The 18,743-nt window shown below is 34.1% G+C and overlaps 1 protein-coding gene across 1 annotated transcript in view; it reads left to right on the forward strand.

Moving 5' to 3' along the window:
- LOC149897450 (orexin/Hypocretin receptor type 1-like) overlaps positions 1–17,932 on the forward strand; it is a 92,244-nt gene extending 74,312 nt beyond the window's left edge. The window contains exons 5-8 of the mRNA XM_090116377.1: positions 970–1,082; positions 8,292–8,391; positions 15,161–15,273; positions 17,694–17,932. Coding sequence (XP_089972503.1) covers positions 970–1,082; positions 8,292–8,391; positions 15,161–15,273; positions 17,694–17,893 — 526 coding nt within the window. The 3' untranslated portion in view covers positions 17,894–17,932. The remainder of the gene's footprint in view (positions 1–969; positions 1,083–8,291; positions 8,392–15,160; positions 15,274–17,693) is intronic.
- The last annotated feature ends 811 nt before the right edge of the window (positions 17,933–18,743 follow it).

The following is an 18,743-nucleotide window of genomic DNA, read 5'->3' on the forward strand; positions in this document are numbered from 1 at the left end:
TTTTTTTTTGTGTATCGTCTTAATGCGAACCTGATCGTCACAACTCAACAAAAGATCATAAATATTCGCGTTTAAAAGCAATAACAAAGTTTTTCATTTCTAAATATTATATAATACTCGTGTGAAATCAAATATAAGGAAATACTTACTACGTTTACGTGTATTATTATAAGTATACACAAAGAGGAAAATGGAATATTTATTTCCACGCGTAGAGGACTTAGCATATCAAAAGTTCCGATTTTTTTGACATAAAAGGGGCCAGATTTATAATCAAAATCTACTGTAGCGTATGGTTCAGAAAAATGAAAATAGAATTGTTATTTAAGTGCCGATTTTCCTGAGTAAAGGTATTTCTATCACGATCGAGAGGGGCAAATCCAATGAATTATGTTTCAGAAAAACAGGTCAAATTTCGATCATTATTATTTTAAAACAAATATTTTTTGCAAAATTGACATGATTATAAAAGGGCAAGTAGGTATTGTATTTTTTATTTCTCTGTAGCAATTGTTTTTAAACCGGTAGTAAATCCATACTAATATTATAAATGCGAAAGTAACTCTGTCTGTCTGTTACTCAATCACGCCTTAACTACTGAACCAATTTGCATGAAATTTGGTATGGAGATATTTTGATACCCGAGAAAGGACATAGGCTACCTTTTATTGCGAAATATGTACCACGGACGAAGCCGGGGCGGACCACTAGTATAAAATATATGATAGGTAAGTAGGTATGTGTGCATATCGATTCAATTCTCTATTTTTCGGAGACGCAAGCAGCCGGCCTGGCTGCTTGCGTCTCTCGTCACTGATTTGACAAAAATGTATCGCTACAAGCGTATAATAACAATATTTTGAGAGTATTACCCCCAAATCTCTTTATTATATACACGAATATTTTAATTTATCCTACTTAACAAATATATATTAAATATTTTTAATAATATAACTATATTGTTCACAGGATTCCCCTGCTATTGATGACGGTCGCATATCATCAAATTGTCAGGGTGTTGTGGAGATCACACAAGATTCCTGGACAAGCGGAGACCATCAAGCTGGCTTCGGCTGAAGAAAGTAAGTATTTAAACTATTTTTTATATAACGTACTAGCGGTCCGCCCCGGCTTCACCCGTGGTACATATTTACGTTTTCTCTACATAAGAACCTCGTACTACAAGAAATATAATAAAAAAAGAATTATCGAAATCGGTCCACCCGTTCACACGTGATGCCGTGACAACGCGAAACAGGTTTCATCTTATATATAAAATTCTCGTCTTATATATAAAATTCTCGTGTCACAATGTTAGTCTGCATACTCCTCCGAAACGGGTGGACCGATTCTCATGAAATTTTCTGTGCATATCGGGTAAGTCTGAGAATCGGCCAACATCTATTTTTCATATGTACCACGGGCGAAGCCGGGGCGGACCGCTAGTTTATATATATATTGATTATTTATTTTTATATTATACTAGCTGTGCCCGCGGTTTTAGTCACCAAGCGTGATCTAATATTGGAATATTTATTTCAAATCGGACCCGCGGTTCCTGGGATTAGGGTTGTCAAGCAAACAAACTCTTCAGCTTTATAATATGAGTATAAATTATAGGTATTTAAATTTATCATTTAAAAATTTTCATTTACAATAATATTTCTTTATTTAACTAGGGATTAGCCACGGTTTCGTGGACACAGAAAATTCCCATAGGATAAATAAATATCACCTCATTAAAATGAACCCTATATATCACTGTAACACTCTCTAGCCTGTCTCCAGATATAAAATTGTATCAAAAATAATAAGGAAAAATATGGTTAGTTATTGCAAATTTTGGGATGTGGCGGAAGATGCGGGTTCGAATCTCGCCTTGTGATCGATTTTTTTTGCTTTGAATTTGAAATTTGCTATGAAACTAAAAATATCATACTTATAGTAATTATTGCGTTATAAATAAGTACTTCTTAGTTCTCAATCTTCTAAAATTTTAAAATGAATCGCAAAAAGTGTCGGTGAGTGCATAACTCAAGAACGGCTGAACCGATATTGTTTGAATTACGAGAATGGTTCTTATGGAGAGAAAACGTAAACATGTACTAAGGCGAAGCCGGGGCGGATAGCTAGTGGCTATATAAATATCAAGACAAATACTAACAGTAATTTGATTGTATCTACAAAGTTATTGTAATTATTCAATGTTACGATCGATATCTATCATGTTTGTTCGTTCATTACGCTGGTTAACCTATGAAATAATAGGTATATTGGAATAATATGAATAATTATAATAAAGTGATTTCGCCTGGGATATTGATTTGAGACTCAAATGAAATTCAAAGTACTGACAACAAAGTAAAATATTTCAGTATGGAAACTAAACTTTTATATTACTTTATTATATGTATAATATATACCTACGTATTTTTATTTTATATATTCTATACTTGATATTATAAAGCTGAAGAGTTTGTTTGTTTGACCGCGCTAATCTCGGGAACTACTGGTCCGATTTGAAAAATTCTTTCGGTGTTAGATAGCCCATTTACCGAGGAAGGCTACAGGCTATATAATATCATCACGCTAATACCATCACGAGCGGAGCACTGCGAGTAAAACCGCGGGGCACTGCTAGTTAATGATATAACTAGCGGTCCGCCCTGGCTTCGACCCTGGCACATATACTAGAGCATACAAAGTGAAAAGAGATGTGTTTCTTTTCTTCATAGGAATCTTCCTTGTGCCTTACCAAAAACGTTTAAAAAATTGTTGAATTGGTCGAGCCGTTCTCGAGTTCGCCTAACAACACATATTATGGCGGTTCATTGTTATTTATATAGATATAAATAGCATAGCTACATAAACTTCAAGGTTAAAATAAACCATATAATAATACTAAATTTCAAACAATGTTTCGCCTGAATGAGCATCTTACAATATCATATTCGTACAAGAACAATATTGAATACATTAATTATCTTGACTAAGATGAAGGTGAACTGTTCAATTGTTTGTTTGATCTAGCTTATATCAAAAACTAGTAGTTCGATTTGAAATAAGTATTAATTGATGTATTGGATTGCCCATTTATCAAGGTATGTTATATGCTATATAACATCACCCTTGTTTTTAAAGAAAGTTTCATGTTTGCTCTGTGTCTGGGTGTTAATTATCTGTATAAGTATTTATTTAAAATTATATATTATGTACGTTTATCAGCCATCTGGTTTCCATAACACAAGCGAAAGCTTAGCATGGGATCAGATCGTGCCGTGTGTGAATTTCGTCCTGAAATATTTATTTATTTACTCGTATAATCTGTGTTAAAAATTTCATCTGCTGAATTTTTCAGCAGATGAAATTACGTAACTTTCAAATAACTAGCCTATAACCTATTTTTATGAACATTTACAAATTATCCCAGGTGTAATCTATCAGATTATGACGTATATTGATCGGGAATCATGTTATAATGTTTATTTTCGGCTATTTCCGAATATTTTCCAACAATATCTATTATGAAGTGGCCATTAACGTTTTATTGCTTAATCGAATTAGTTTAACGGCATAATATTATGTTGCTTCTAATAATTTTCTACTAACATAATATCAAGGAATCTTAACTAATATTATATTGGGAAATTGGTTTTTTGTTTGTTTTATTACGGTTATATAGGGTGATTTTTTTGCTGGTTTCTTTTTGGCAATACTGTTTTTGATAGATCACGCGTGAATCGTGTCTTGTGTCTTTATCAAACTTGTTCAGTTTGGTCTATAATTTAAGCATGAATCGACTTACGAACGAACAACGCTTACAAATTATTGAATTTTACTATCAAAATGGATGCTCGGTTAAGAGAGTGTGAAGTCGGTTAAGAAGTGCGCGATGCACTTATTCGATTGGCGATTTTTTTTTTGCCCAAAATGGAAGAATTGGACATGCCTCATATGTGGTTTCAAAAAGGCGGTGCCACATGACACACGGCACGCGAAACAATAGCCCAATTGAGAGCCGCCTTCGGCGAACAGTTTATCTCACGTTTTGGGCCCGTCGATTGGCCGCCTAGATCGTGTGATCAAACGCCTGTGGACTATTTCTTATGCCTACAGGGATAAACCAGCATCGATTGACGCACTGGGAGCCAATATTGAAGCATTTATTCGTGATATACCGGCCGATATGTTGTAGAGAGTGTGCCGAAATTGGGCCTTGCGAATGGGCCATCTAAACCGGAGCCGCGGCCAGCATTTGCATGAAATCATCTTCAAACATTAAATTATATTGATCGTTCTATCGATTCCATTATAGATTACAACAAATTTTTCAAATTTTTTGTGTTTTTTTTGAAAATCAAATCCTAACCTCTTAAAAAATCACCCGTTATAAATAGACCGCTATTATTAACGGGTGTAGGTAATTAAATGTTTATAATGGGGCCCTCTACACAATGGGCAGCGTTGGCCCAACAAATGCTCGACGATGTTTGCCGCCATATTATACGGCGATTATAAATAAACATCTACTATGACGGCCGATCATACATTTAGGCCCTCTACAGTCTACACTATCGTGATTGCCTCTACTCGCCCAACGCTGCCCATTGTGAAGAGGGCTCGTAATCCTATTCTACTAATATTATAAACGCGAAAGTTTTAGTGGATGGATGTATGTGTAATTCGTTCATATTATTGTGTATGTATGATTGTTATTCTTTCACGCTAATACTACTGAACCGATTAAAATGAAATTTAGCTAACATATAGAGGGTAACTTGGATTAACACATTGGATAGGTTTATCTCGGAATTCCCACGGGAACGGAAAATATGCGGGTTTTGCGGGAAGCCGCGGGCGGGAAGCTGGTATTACATAATATGCTAGTTTACGTAAGCGAAGTCACGTTGTAAACTAGTTCGATTAGATGGAAATCCCTAATTACACAACAAGGGACATAAACAACCAAAACATGTAATAAAAAGTAATGTGAAATAAATTGTATATAATTTCATTTCATTTTAACCATGGGTTTATATGGATAATAGCCAATGGTACCTAAATAGTATGGGTAATCTTACAATCAATAGTGAAACAAGGTACCTTTTCGTATTGGAGAAATAAAGAATGTTCTAGAATAATCGGCTAACTCTATGTAGAGTATTTTAACAAATATTTTTATGATATATTATTTGAAAATAGTGGGGTTGAGTAATTTCTTAGTGTATTCCAATAATTTATCATGATACCATTATCAATAAAACATGATAAATTATCTATCGGTGCTTAAAAATACGGTATTTAATTAGGAGGTCACATGGAAATATAGTAGAAAATGTGGTAGAAAATATAGTCATATTTTGAAAAAGTTTCTATAGTTCTCAAAGAAAACTATAAAAAATACCCATAACATGAATGAATTGTACCAGCTCTTAATGAGAATCAAAAAGTCACAATTAAAACCTTCATGTCGTACCACTCTATCTATAAAAGAAAACCTCATTCAAATCCGTTGCATAGTTTAAGGACAGACAGCGACTTTGATTTTATTGATTTACTATGTAGTAATTATTTCAATAGCATGCAAGATATTATATTAATCCATCAGTCCTCGTAATCACAGACACAATAGAAAATCTATTGTGTCGCGCCCCGATCGGGCCTTACGGTGGTCAATGGGTTAAATATCTCACACATTACTACATAGTATAAAACAAAGTCGCTTTCTCTGTCCCTATGTCCCTATGTATGCTTAAAACAACGCCACCGATTTTGATGCGGTTTTTTTATAGAGTGATTCAAGAGGAAGGTTTTTTTTTATTAGGTTTTAGACATAGCGGGCGAAGTCGCAAAAAGCTAATAAATGTATAATATAGATGGCATTCCATGGGATTCGGGAATATCTGATTATTAAAATTTTCCCCGAGTCTTTCCCAACTCGTTATCGAGGGTGATGAATGTATGGGATTATTTATATCACATGTAATAAAGTACGTAAAACTTTACGTTAGTTGTAGGTTTTTATACTAAACTGTAAATAAATGATTTATCTTATTTCTTTCTTATCCCCACGTGAGGAAATAGTTTTTGCGAAAAAATATGACTTGTAAAAAATAGTGAAGAGATTATTGGTTTTCATAGTTTGAGCTTTTGTTTGGGCTTTTGAAAATACTTTTTTTGAAAAATTTGTATTGTTGAGTTTTGGCAATACATTCTCATAATTCTATGTGTATGAGTGTGTGTTTGCCGTCCATAGTAAATAAATAATATAAATAAGTCCTTCATTTACTTTGAAGTTTCACTCGTTTATCGTTTGAAGCGATACTATTGGTTATTTACAAACAAATTCCTCGCTACACATCTTCGCTTATTATCGGTGGAAAAGCTATACCCAAAAGTTATAAAGTTATTCAAGATAGTTTATTCAAGATGAATAAATTTATGTTTATAAATCATTGAAAATTATTTACACAAATAGGAAATCTCAAAAATTTAGCAGAAAATACTTTTGTACTCATGAATTTATCAGAAAGTTAAACGTTTTCAGTTCTTTTTAGTAATATTTTACACGTTTTTAACCTCAATATCGTTTTTATTAAAACAAAGGAATGGTTGGAGCTTTCAATGAATTCCGAAGCAAGGCGTGAAATGGACATTCCAATTTAGCTTTTATGTTTTGTAATTGGATATTTTTTATTGTATTTTATTTGTATATTAATAAAATATAATAGATATGTACGGTATTTATATTTAATAAAATTTCGAGGAAAGTTATTGAAATTCGCTTGAAAAATCAGAAATCTCAAAATACTTGACCTATAAAGAAAATATATTATTCATGAATGGACCATTTATTTTTTATCGCGGTATTTCTTGTGTTTGCTTTAACGATTATTATTTATTATACATAGAAATTAAAGCTTTTTAACGCGCTTTAAAACGCGAATTATTCATTATATTACTTGTCTCTGCGTTTCAAAAAATTATACGCTTTATCTGGGTGTAATGAATAAATAGCGATTAAAATGCGTTAAAAAGTTCTTATTAAGCTATTGCATAGCTTTTATCGCGGGCCTTGAGCGCGGGGACCGAATCCAAAAATATAAAACATACCTAATCAAAACCCTGTTAGTTGCTATTTTACTTCCCTACGTTGATTTAATAATAATAATACTTTTGAAGATAAAAATAAACCCTATCTTGGAAGCAAAAACTTCGAGCGTTGAATGATCACGGCGGGATAACTTTTGTCACGCTAATGTGACGTGACGATACACGTGACACCGTGTTAGAGTGACAACAGGATATTTTAAGGGTATCCAATTTTTGTATGAAATTGTGCTAACCTTACTTCCTTTCTTATTATAAATGTGAAAGTTTAGGAGGATGTATATATTATGTCTGTACCTCTTTCAGGGGAAATCCACTAAACTGATTTTAATAATACTTGGCGGTGATGTAGCTTACCTATGTACCAGAATAAATCATTAGCTTAGGAATACTCATTTTTCCCGCGGATGAAACTGTGCGGCACAGCTAGTCTACATAATATTATATTTTATTCATTACATACAAAAGCCGTATTGACTTAGTTATGATGCTAATCAATATGCCCATAAAGCCAAGAAGTTCTTATGTAGAACACACACAATTTCAAATAACTTCGAAAACCCCAAGGCACTTTATGTGTTTAAATTACTTTGAGATATATTATTAAGATATCCATACTTAAATCCTTATCTACAATATTATTATAAATTCGACGAAATATTTGTTTGTTTGTTTACCTTTATTTCACATAGCTACGGAGATGAAGATGATTTTATGATATGATTATTGTTTGGATATAGTAGAGTTACTAGAGAGTGACATAATTTATATTTTATCATTTACATCTCGTTCCTATTAGAAGATTTAGTATGATGCGAATTTCAATAAATTTAATTTATTTTTGAATTAATTAATAATTAAATTAATTAATAATGGGCTCTCCACACAATGGGCAGCGTTGACCCAACAAATGATTGTCGATGTTTGAATAAACCTCTACAATGACGGCTGTTCATAGACATTTAGGTTCTCTACATGATTGTCTCTACTCGTCCAATGTTGCCCATTGTGAAGAGGGCCCATAAGAATGATATTATATTGGTAGATGCCACTATTTCTTATACAAAGTCGCTAACCTAACGGCTAGTAGAATATGTAGCTTTTCGCATAACGTGAATAAAATACAAACGTTATATTCAAATGTTTACATAGATAAATAGTTTTCTTAATTATATTTTCAGCCCAACTCCGCTCACGAAGGAAAGCTGCCAAGATGTTAGTGGCCGTGGTCGTCATGTTCGCTGTTTGTTACTTCCCCGTGCATCTGTTGTCAGCACTCAGGTAAATAATCATTTTTCTAATATTTTATAATATTTTTATTTGTATATATAATGTGAGCATTATTAGGTATTTGCAGATCTTTAACAATATTTAGGAAGTGTATTTATTTTATTCTTTTATGTGTTATTCTTTTCTATTATGTGTCTAAAACCTAATCTATACTAATTTTATAAACCTGAAGAGTTTGTTTAATTGCGCTTATCTCTATAATCCGGTCCGATTTGAAAAATTATTTCGATGTTAGATAGCCCATTTATCGAGGAAGACTATAGCCTATATACACATAATTATATTTTTTTTTTTTTTTTTTTTTTTTTTTTTTTTTATTTGGTCCGCTAACTGGACGTTCCAACATTAAGAAATAGTGAAAATACAATCATAAACTTTGTGACTTTTAGTTGGACGGCCTTCTAAGAGCGAACACAACATGCAACAATTATATAAACCTACACTTATAATAATAATTAAAAATAACAATTAAAACATAATATTAGTTACATATTTGGTAGAGAAAAGAAAAATTTTTTGATTGTACTGACCGATGCATTAAACAAGTCGAGATCATGGCAGACAGTGTTATAAGTGGTACACATACGGTTGATAGGTGAATTTTGGCCGTATTTAGTGCGACATAGATTTAAGTTAAAGGTCTTATGATTGTGGATACGGGAACCAATTCTTGGCGCGTTAAAATTTAGGAGACCAAGCAGATCAGGACTGTCCACCAAACCATGAAGAACCTTGTATAAGAACACCATGTCCGCTGACTTACGCCTTATAACTAGGGAAGTCATATTATAGTGTTCAAGCCTAGAATTATAGGTGGTTAAGCGTCGGCAGAGGTTATTGGTATACGTAAGATGGTATAGGAATTTCTTTTGAAGTTTTTCAATTCTATTGACATGGACTGTGTAAGATGGGCACCAGACCTGACTACAATATTCAAGCAGACAGCGAACGTAACAATTGAAGAGTATGACGGGAATTTCTGGATCCTTGAAGGCTTTAGTTTGTCGGATCACAAATCCCGCAAGTCTTGCCCCTTTACGGGTTATGTGATCAATATGCTCTCTGAAATCCAATTTTTTATCAACTATAACACCCAAGTCTCGTAAACTCGAGACCTCTTTTACTTGAGCGTCGTTTATTTTATAAGAAACACTATTCAATTTTGAGCTTCTAGTGAACTTGATGTGGTAACACTTGGAGGCATTAAGAATCATTTTATTTGATTCGCACCATTTAGTAACATTATCAATATCGTTCTGCAAAGCAATAACATCCTCGCTATCACGAATGGTTCTATAGATCTTTAAATCGTCTGCATAAAGTTTGTACTCAGAGTTTATAACAGAGCAAAGGTCATCAATAAATACAATAAAGAAAAGAGGTCCGAGGTGGGATCCCTGCGGTACGCCAGAGGGAACTAAAATAGGCTGTGAAGTATAGCCTCGAATGGCAATAAGTTGGGAGCGATTTCGCAGGTAGGACTCACACCACCTGAGGAGAGAACCGCAAATGCCAGCCCGACCAAGTTTATCTAAGAGGATCTCATGGTTGACAACGTTGAACGCTTTCGAGAAATCTGTATAAATCGCATGTGTTTCAAATTTGCTTTCAAGAGCTCTGTAAATATGAGTGACGTATGCCATAAGGTTCGAAGCAGTGGACCTCCCTGGTAGAAACCCGTGTTGATGACAGCTAATTTGGGACTTAAAGTGGGAATATAATATTTTTTGGATCATTGATTCGAAAACTTTGCCAAAGGAGGAGAGAATAGAAATCGGTCTATAGTTAGTCACATCACTGTGGTCGCCATGCTTGTGGATCGGTTTGACGTAAGCTGTTTTCCATTTACTTGGAAAAACACCGACATCTAGTGACTTGTTAAAAATTATATGCAGCGGAGTAACTAACTGGGAGGCACAATTTTTTATGAACATAGGTGGTATAGCGTCGGGTCCAGGACCCTTACTAGCGTCGATATTCTTCAGGGACTTTAAAATCTCAGATTTAGCAAGGGTACAGGAGCCAAGGGAACCCACAAGACTAGGAGAATTGACACGTACTGAAGAGTTATTGGCATTATTGTTGTAAATTGTTTGGAAGTATTTCGCAAATAAATCACAAATCTGCTGCCCGCCTCTAGCCACTTGACTATTGTGATACATCTCATCCGGAATTTCATTGCTATTGGATCTCAAAGATTTTATATATGTCCAAAAATATTTAGGGTTATTTTTAATGTGGGATTTAGCATTTGCTTTGAATTGAGATAAACAATGAGAAAGCATATCGTCACATCGCTTGCGCAACATTTTGAATGTGACGTGGTCTCTGGGATTTCCATACGTCTTAAATCTCTTATGAAATTTGGCCTTTTCTTTTAAGGCTTTAATTAAGGGAAGGCTAAACCATGAAGGGTAGTTATTTTTCCTTGGATTAGATAATGGAGTATGTTTTTGTATAATGTTGTTTAGGACAGAGTAGAAATTATCTACAGAGTCATCAACCGAATAATTAGATTTAAGATGCGTATTCCAGTCTACAGTATCCAACTCTTGGAGGATGCGTGAAAAATTAGCTTTGGAATAATTAAGAAATGGTAATGCTTTAATCTTAACTCGTTTTGGCGGCTTAAATTTCATGGTAATACTTAGAGCAGGGTGGTATCTGTCAGTACCTACAAGAGGATCATCACATTGTCGAACAATGAAAACGTTGGTGACATTCGTTATAATAAGATCTAACGTCTTTCCGTTTATGTTAGGAACAGAGTTTACTTGGTGAAGATTATTAAACGAGAGAGTATCTACAAAAAGATTTTCTATTGATGAATTATTACAACTTGGTGAAAGTGAATGAGTACTGTGGTCGAAGTGCCATGATAAATTTGGTAGATTAAAATCACCAGCTAACAGAAGAAGACAGTGAGAGGGCAGCTTATGCTGAATAATGTGTGAGATATTAGTTAAAATCCTGTCGAAGCGTTCGTAATTAGCGGGAGGAGGTATATATAATGCATTTATGCATAGAGTACGAGTAATACCGCCGTCTTTAAATTTAATGATTACCCAGAGATCTTCATCAGTTGTTTCCCATTTAAAATAGCGAACTGGTTCATACTTACTTAAAATAGCGACAAGAACCCCTCCCCCCTCTTGTTTAATACTGCTGGTGGATGATCTGTCACGTCTAAATATGGAATACCTATTGTCCAATAATTCATGGTCGTACACTGAATCATTCAACCACGTTTCCGTTAATATTATGATGTCAGTGTCCTGTTTTAATGCATTGGTCAGTATAACATCGGTCTTAGTCCTGAGTCCTCTGACATTTTGGTACAATATTTTAAGGTTACACTTTTTATGATTATCGTTGATTAATAAAACCATCGAAATATGTGAAAATAAAAGCAAAGAAGATAAATCAAATTGAATTTAAAGAGCTTAAGTCCTTAACGATAAAGCTCTTAGAGGTTGTGTTTTTACGCATAAAAATTTTGCCGTTACGCACCCACACGAAGTCGAACTTCTTTTCTCTAGCAACCTTTCTAGCAGCGGCATGTAGTTGTTTGCCAGCAGGGGTTAGATGTTCACACACGTAGATGGGCTTTTTTTCATCGGTGGCAATACCCAAGTGAGAAGAGTTCAACTTATCGTCAGTGTGGACTTTATTGAATGTCTTGACAGCAGCTATAAATGAATCGCGAACCAGGGGGCTAGAGAGCTTTACTATTATAGACCTGGGCCTAGCGGAGTCCTTGTTAAGTTTTGCAACTCGGTGAAAGTTAACTATTTGGTTTTCAGTCAGGTTGTGTCCCACAGTGGCAGCGAGTTGATAAACCACAGTCTTAAGATTTTCTGATCTGTGTTCAGGGACACACTGGACTTCTAAGTTGCAGTCACGTGATTGTTGCTCAAATTGTTCCAGTCGGGAAGATAGATCCCCAACTTGAGTGCGCAGGCCTCCAACTTCAAGGTGCAACTCCTTATTTTCCGATTGCAATTCCTCAATAGTTCTAGTTTTACTTTCCAAAGCTTCCCTCAATTGTTCGTACTTAGCAGACATAAAGTTGACACTTTCTGTAAGCTCCTGAATCTTCAAACGGGTATCAGAGATTTCAGCAGAGAGATCGCGGCGAATATCACAGTGGTGTTTTTTCAGGGTTTCTTCAAGTTTGCAATTAAAGTACTGTTTTATATCTTCGAAGCTACATGCAATAGGAGAGCTAGCACTGGTTAGATTAGCGGCGAGTGAGGGGCTGGTGAGGGGACCCTCGCCAGGCCTGTCAATTATCTTGCAGTCAGTACACTTCCACGCAGATTTATAGGACTTCGATTCTTTGGCGAAATTTTCTGCAGTTACTCCTAAGCATTGGTAGTGGAATGCAGCTTTGCACTTCGAACAAGTTTTGAGGTCACTAGTTTTAATTTGTTTTGTGCATTTTTTGCAGGTGCTCATTTTTCAAATATTCCCAAAAACTTGGTAAATTTTTACAAGATGGCAACCCCACCGCTCAATCAGAGACAAGAAATGACGTTGTCAGATGGATTTGACAAATGACAGTGTCAGTTGAGTTTGACAAATGTGTTAGAATTAATTTCGAGGGTAGTTCTGGTTCTTCTTTACAGCACTTTTCAAAAGTGGGTATATAAATGTAACTTATCTTCGTAAGAAAATCCGTATTTGCAGTTCGAGTATTGTTTGAAAAACAACTGATGTGATTCCTTGTGAGTTTAAAAACACTGTGCAAACACAATCACTTTAAATTTTTAAACTTTTACTATGAAAATAATACTTTGAGTTGGGAGCTGAAGTGTAGTAGTTAAAGAGTTGCCAGCCAATTATTATATATATTATATATATATTATATATTATATATATTATATATATTATATATATTATATATATTAAAATATTTGTTGATATTTCCTGATCCATACCATATTATTAAGAGCTAATAAAGGAAACGAAGCCCACAAGGTTATAACATCAATATAATTAAGAGCTTCAAGCTTCGTAGAAGTTACACAAAACTTGACATCTCTGGATAATCAACTAATATCTATCTTCAGAGTGTCGAAACTTTGTGCTAACATACCAAAATTAAAGGTCAAAGATCACAGGCGGTGATGCGTCAAACCCTCGATTTATATGCATTATATTTGTCAATAATAGATTATTGTAAGAGCGTTGAACTTATATAAGATAAGAGAAAAAATGGGATGTTTGTTGCCATGCTGTTTTTTATGATCAAAGATACAAACATTTTGAAGAGAACAGTCTTTAAGTACACCATAAAAAGAGTCTTGACAGACAGATAGACGGACAACAAAGTGATCCTATAAGGGTTTCGTTTTTTCGTTTGAGCTTCGGAACCCTTTTTTTAAGCGAGGAAATAAAAACATGCTATAATAAGATAATAACATAAACTTATGGTGTTGGAATCGATGCTTGAGTTACATCTGTCTATTTAAAGTGAATCAAAATCGAATGTAAAGGAGTCGGTTACATACAAACATACAGGTGAAGCTAATACATGTTAAAAGGTCTCTTCTCTTTAATTATTTGGTACATCAAGTCTAGATTAAAAAGGTCTAGTAAATTCAGCAAAAACTAATGGGCCCTCTAAACAATGGGCAGCGTTGGCCCAATAAATGATCGTCGATGTTTGCCACCATTACGGAGATTAAGAAATGTATCTAATGTGTATAGGTATCGCTTAATTTATTATTAATTTCTGTGAATGTAGTGTTCAACTGTAATAGTTGTGCATAATAATGTGTAAATCCTATTGTTACTGTTTTTAATAAATAAATAAATGAATAAATATCTACATTGACGGCCGGTGATAGGGCATTATTACATTTAGGGCAACACTATCGTGACAACACTATCGTGATTGCCTCTACGCGCCCAACGCTGCCCATTGTGAAGATCCATAGCCAGTTATGGCTATCGGGCGTCACCCAACTATGAATGATGTCATGACAAATATTGGTACAGTAATTTATACAAAGTTTAACGTGAACTGTCTTGTGTATCGATCATTTTGTAATTGTGTGTGTTTGTTTGTTATTTTGGGTTATTTGAAGGTTTTTCAATGTCTTTTAGAAGGGAGATTTTGTGAAGGTTTTTCGATAGATGTGGTCCTAACGCTTATAAGTAAAACTAACTGTGCCCTCCGGTTTTACCCACATTGTTCTGCTCCTATTAGTCGTAGCGTGATGATATATACCTATCTTGTAGCTTTTCTTGTTTAATGGGCTTTCGAATACTGACATAATATTTCGAATTGGACCAGTAGTTGATGAGATTAGCGCGTTTTAATAATCAAACTTATTAACTGTTGTTCAACTTTATATAATATGTATTAGTAATTAGGTAGAAAAGAAAATTCTGACTTCCACAGTTTTGTACCAAACCTTATATTAGAGACTAGAAAGTTTTGCTTCTTGTTGTTATGTTTGCAATGAATAATTTCTAAGACTAAGTAACCGGCTTTGTCTACTTCTCAATTACTTCTTCAGAAGAAACTTCATTATTCTGGAAGTGTCCTGTTAGTAATTAGTGGTTCGAATAACGTATTTAATATATAGGATAATTATTTTTATTTATCGAGAAGGGCTATAGGATAAGATCACGCTACGACCAATATCGTCGAAGAATCGTTCATAATGCTATTTTTTCAATAAAACAATATTTTTACAATTAATAAATAGATAAGTAATTAAAAATTAATGATTATTTTTTATAATTACAGATACATTCTTGACATGAAGCAAAATGAAGTTCTGACCTGCCTCGCTCTACTCTCCCACGTGATGTGCTACGCGAATTCTGCTATCAACCCGCTTATATATAATTTTATGAGTGGTAAGTTTCAAATTATATGTAACTTTTCAAATATAAGTCTATTCATTTATAAATTGAAATTATATGAAGGTTTAGATGCCGTTTAGAAGAGAAACTTGCTAAGGCGCGTTGAACGTAAAATTTCAAGATCATGGCAATACTGTTACGTCATGGTGTTGATTTTGGTATCTTTGAATCATGCCAAAAAAGTTTTAATTTTGACACGTGTGCTCGGTACACATGCTCTTTTTTATAATTTTAGACAGAGCGGAAAAGCCGCGGGCGGAAATAATAACTTTGTTGTGATATTATTTCGTACATAATATTACTTTTTAATATAAGATAATTACTAAAGTTTTATTCATAAAACATAAGTTATTTCATAAATTGTAAAGGTTGTACTCACTTACCTACTCATAAGTAACGAATAAGTTAGGTACCTAATTTTAATAGGCATAACTTTGATCTTGATTCTTGATACAAGATCTCAAGTTGTAAAGGGTTCAATGTATTATAATATACTATACAGAACACAATCTAATATCTAATATTCTAATATTTCTAATATATATTATAAATGCTAAAGTTTGTAAGGATGTATGGATGTATGGATGTATGGATGTTTGTTACTCTTTCACGTAAAAACTACTGAACCGATTAGAATGAAATTTAGCACACATATAGAGGGTAACTTGGATTAACACATAGGATAGGTTTTATCCCGGAAATCCCACGGGAACGGGAACTATGCGGGTTTTCCTTTGAAAACGCGGGCGAAGCCGCGGGCGGAAATCTAGTATATAATAATTTAATATATTATTTAAATGAATACTCTTTGACATGACGTCAATCGTCTGGAAGAATGATTTCCTCCGGTAACTAGGAATATGACCCAAATTCTCGAAATTTCTTTGGGTACAATAAAAGTAAATATGTACATATAAATAAATAAACTTGGGGGTTTTCATTTTGGTGTGTGAATTTTGTTTGAGTACTAGAAAAGCTAATATAAAATATCCAGATAAATTTTATTATAGCGAAAGTCTGTCTATGTTTGTGACTGAATCGTTTTCATTTCAGAACTGCTGAACCAATTTTAATCACGTATGTAGATATAGTGAACCATTTGAAGAAAATAGGATTGTTTTTTTAATATCTATAAGGTTGTAAGGTGTTGAAATAAAGAATGTTTATATGAATTCCTCGCGTGTCAAGCCTCGGGTGGAAAGCTAGTATAGTATAAAATATATTCTTCTTTCACGTCGTCGATATACAAGTGAAAAATCGTTTCTTCCCGCGTGAGCATTGATGGATGTAGAATTAATGACGCTCTACGGCTCTAGGCAGTTCATTAATGGTAACGCACACTTCTTTTCGGCACCTCGGTTAAAATTAATTATGTTTATATTGATTTTTATATCCATATACATGTTTAAATAATTTTAATATATAAGTTTCAAATTATTAATTTTCCACTTTATGCCGCTGAAAGGTCGCAAAATAGCTAAGCAACATATCATTTTAACATAGATATAGAGCTTGAAGTTAGTACTTGTAGTTAACCGCCTCCTTGGTACAGATGTAGACGCGTGAGCGTAACACCGAAGGGGTCCTGGGTTCGATTCCCGGTGGAGACGAAGAAAAAACATGTGTCGGACTGTTAGGACACAGAAGGCTGATCACCTACTTGTCCCTAAAGAAAATCGATCAGTGAAACAGATGTATAATGCATCTACCCCTTACCCCACTAGGGGACATGGGACTTCACATTGTAGAGTAAGAGGCTTGGCTCTACATTTGGATCTGAAAAATTATCCGTGTGCAAGACCTTACAGGCTACGTTGTACAGTGCCGTCATGCCAACAATTTATACGTGAATATGTTTTTAGTGGGAGTTGTTTATAACGTTATCTTTTCATAAATATTTATTATTATTATTATATTAATTAATTCATAATAATAATTAATTTTTATTTCACATGGACATGGGCACAGGATTACAATAATTTAGGAAGATATTGTAATACTGTATGGGCACGGGCACGGGCATGGACCGAATTTGACAATTTTTGTTATGATTTTATTGCCAGGGTTTTATAAAATAAAATTTAAAGAACAAAGGCTTTTTAAATTTATATATTCGACTAGATTTCCGCCCGCGGCTTCGCCCGCGTTTTCAAAGGAAAACCCGCATAGTTCCCGTTCCCGTGGGATTTCCGGGATAAAACTTATCCTATGTGTTAATCCAAGTTACCCTCTATATGTGTGCTAAATTTCATTGTAATCGGTTCAGTAGTTTTTACGTGAAAGAGTAACAAACATTCATACATCCATACATCCATACATCCATACATCCTTACAAACTTTCGCCTTTATAATAGTATTAAGATTAAGATTAAGATTAAGATATAATATAATTAAAAATAATTTATAACTTCCAGGTAAATACCGACGCGAGTTCCGTCGTGCGTTCTGCTGTTCAACCACTACAAACACAGAGACGCAGACCACTCTCACCAGACTCACATCTAAGAAGACCATCGACACTCGCTGTCAGCACGTGTGCAGTCAGCGGCAGTATAGAACTATGTGTACCAACTGTCTGGTTCGACATAGTTGTAGGGGCGGGTATATGACGTAAGAAAAACATTAATTATATACAAATAGGTAAGAATGTATTGTTATATAGGTCTAAAACCTAATCACTAGGTACATAGTACAAAACAAAGTCGCTTTCTCTGCCCCTATGTTTAAATCTTTAAAACTAGATACGCAACGGATTTCGATGCGGTTTTGTTAATAGATAGAGTAATTCAAGATGAAGGTTTTAGTAATAGGCGAAAGCAAGTAAGTAGTAATAAGGTTTTAGTAGTAGTAGTTAAGCGTACCTTCAAAGGGACAGAGAAATCGACTTTGTTAACCGACTTCTTCTATACTATGTATAATTTGTATACGTAGTATATTATTATTAGTCTGTGGTATAATGTAGTGAGTCTGAGTGTACAGTCAGCAACAGTATGTACCAACCGTCTGGTAAGACATAGCTGTAGGGGCGGGTATATGACGTAAGAAATATATTAATTATATATAAATTGGTAAGAATGTATTATTACATAGGTTTAGCTTTTCGCCCACTATGTTTAAAACCTAATAACTTATATACTAAATCCTTGATCGAGAATCATTCTATCTAATAAACGCATCAAATTCGTTGCGTAGTTTAAAAGATTTAAGCATACATAGGGACAGAGAAAGCGACTTTGTTTTATACTCTGTAGTGATATCCATTTTTGTAATATTATATTATAATTGTTATGTAAAAAATGGTTTGTAAACTTTTAACACGTGAACCATTGAAGAAAATTGGATGATGAATAAGTAGATGGAATCTCTAAGAAAGACAAAGGTTTTTTTCTTGTAAAAATAATATCTTAAAAGTTGGTAAAACATATTTTAATGATTGTGCAATGTGCATATTATTTTATAAAACT

The sequence above is a fragment of the Colias eurytheme genome, chromosome 25 (assembly GCF_061535395.1).
Source record: "Colias eurytheme isolate Ceu_HAF_F1 chromosome 25, ilColEury1 Martin Lab GWU primary, whole genome shotgun sequence".
Lineage (NCBI taxonomy): Eukaryota > Metazoa > Arthropoda > Insecta > Lepidoptera > Pieridae > Colias > Colias eurytheme.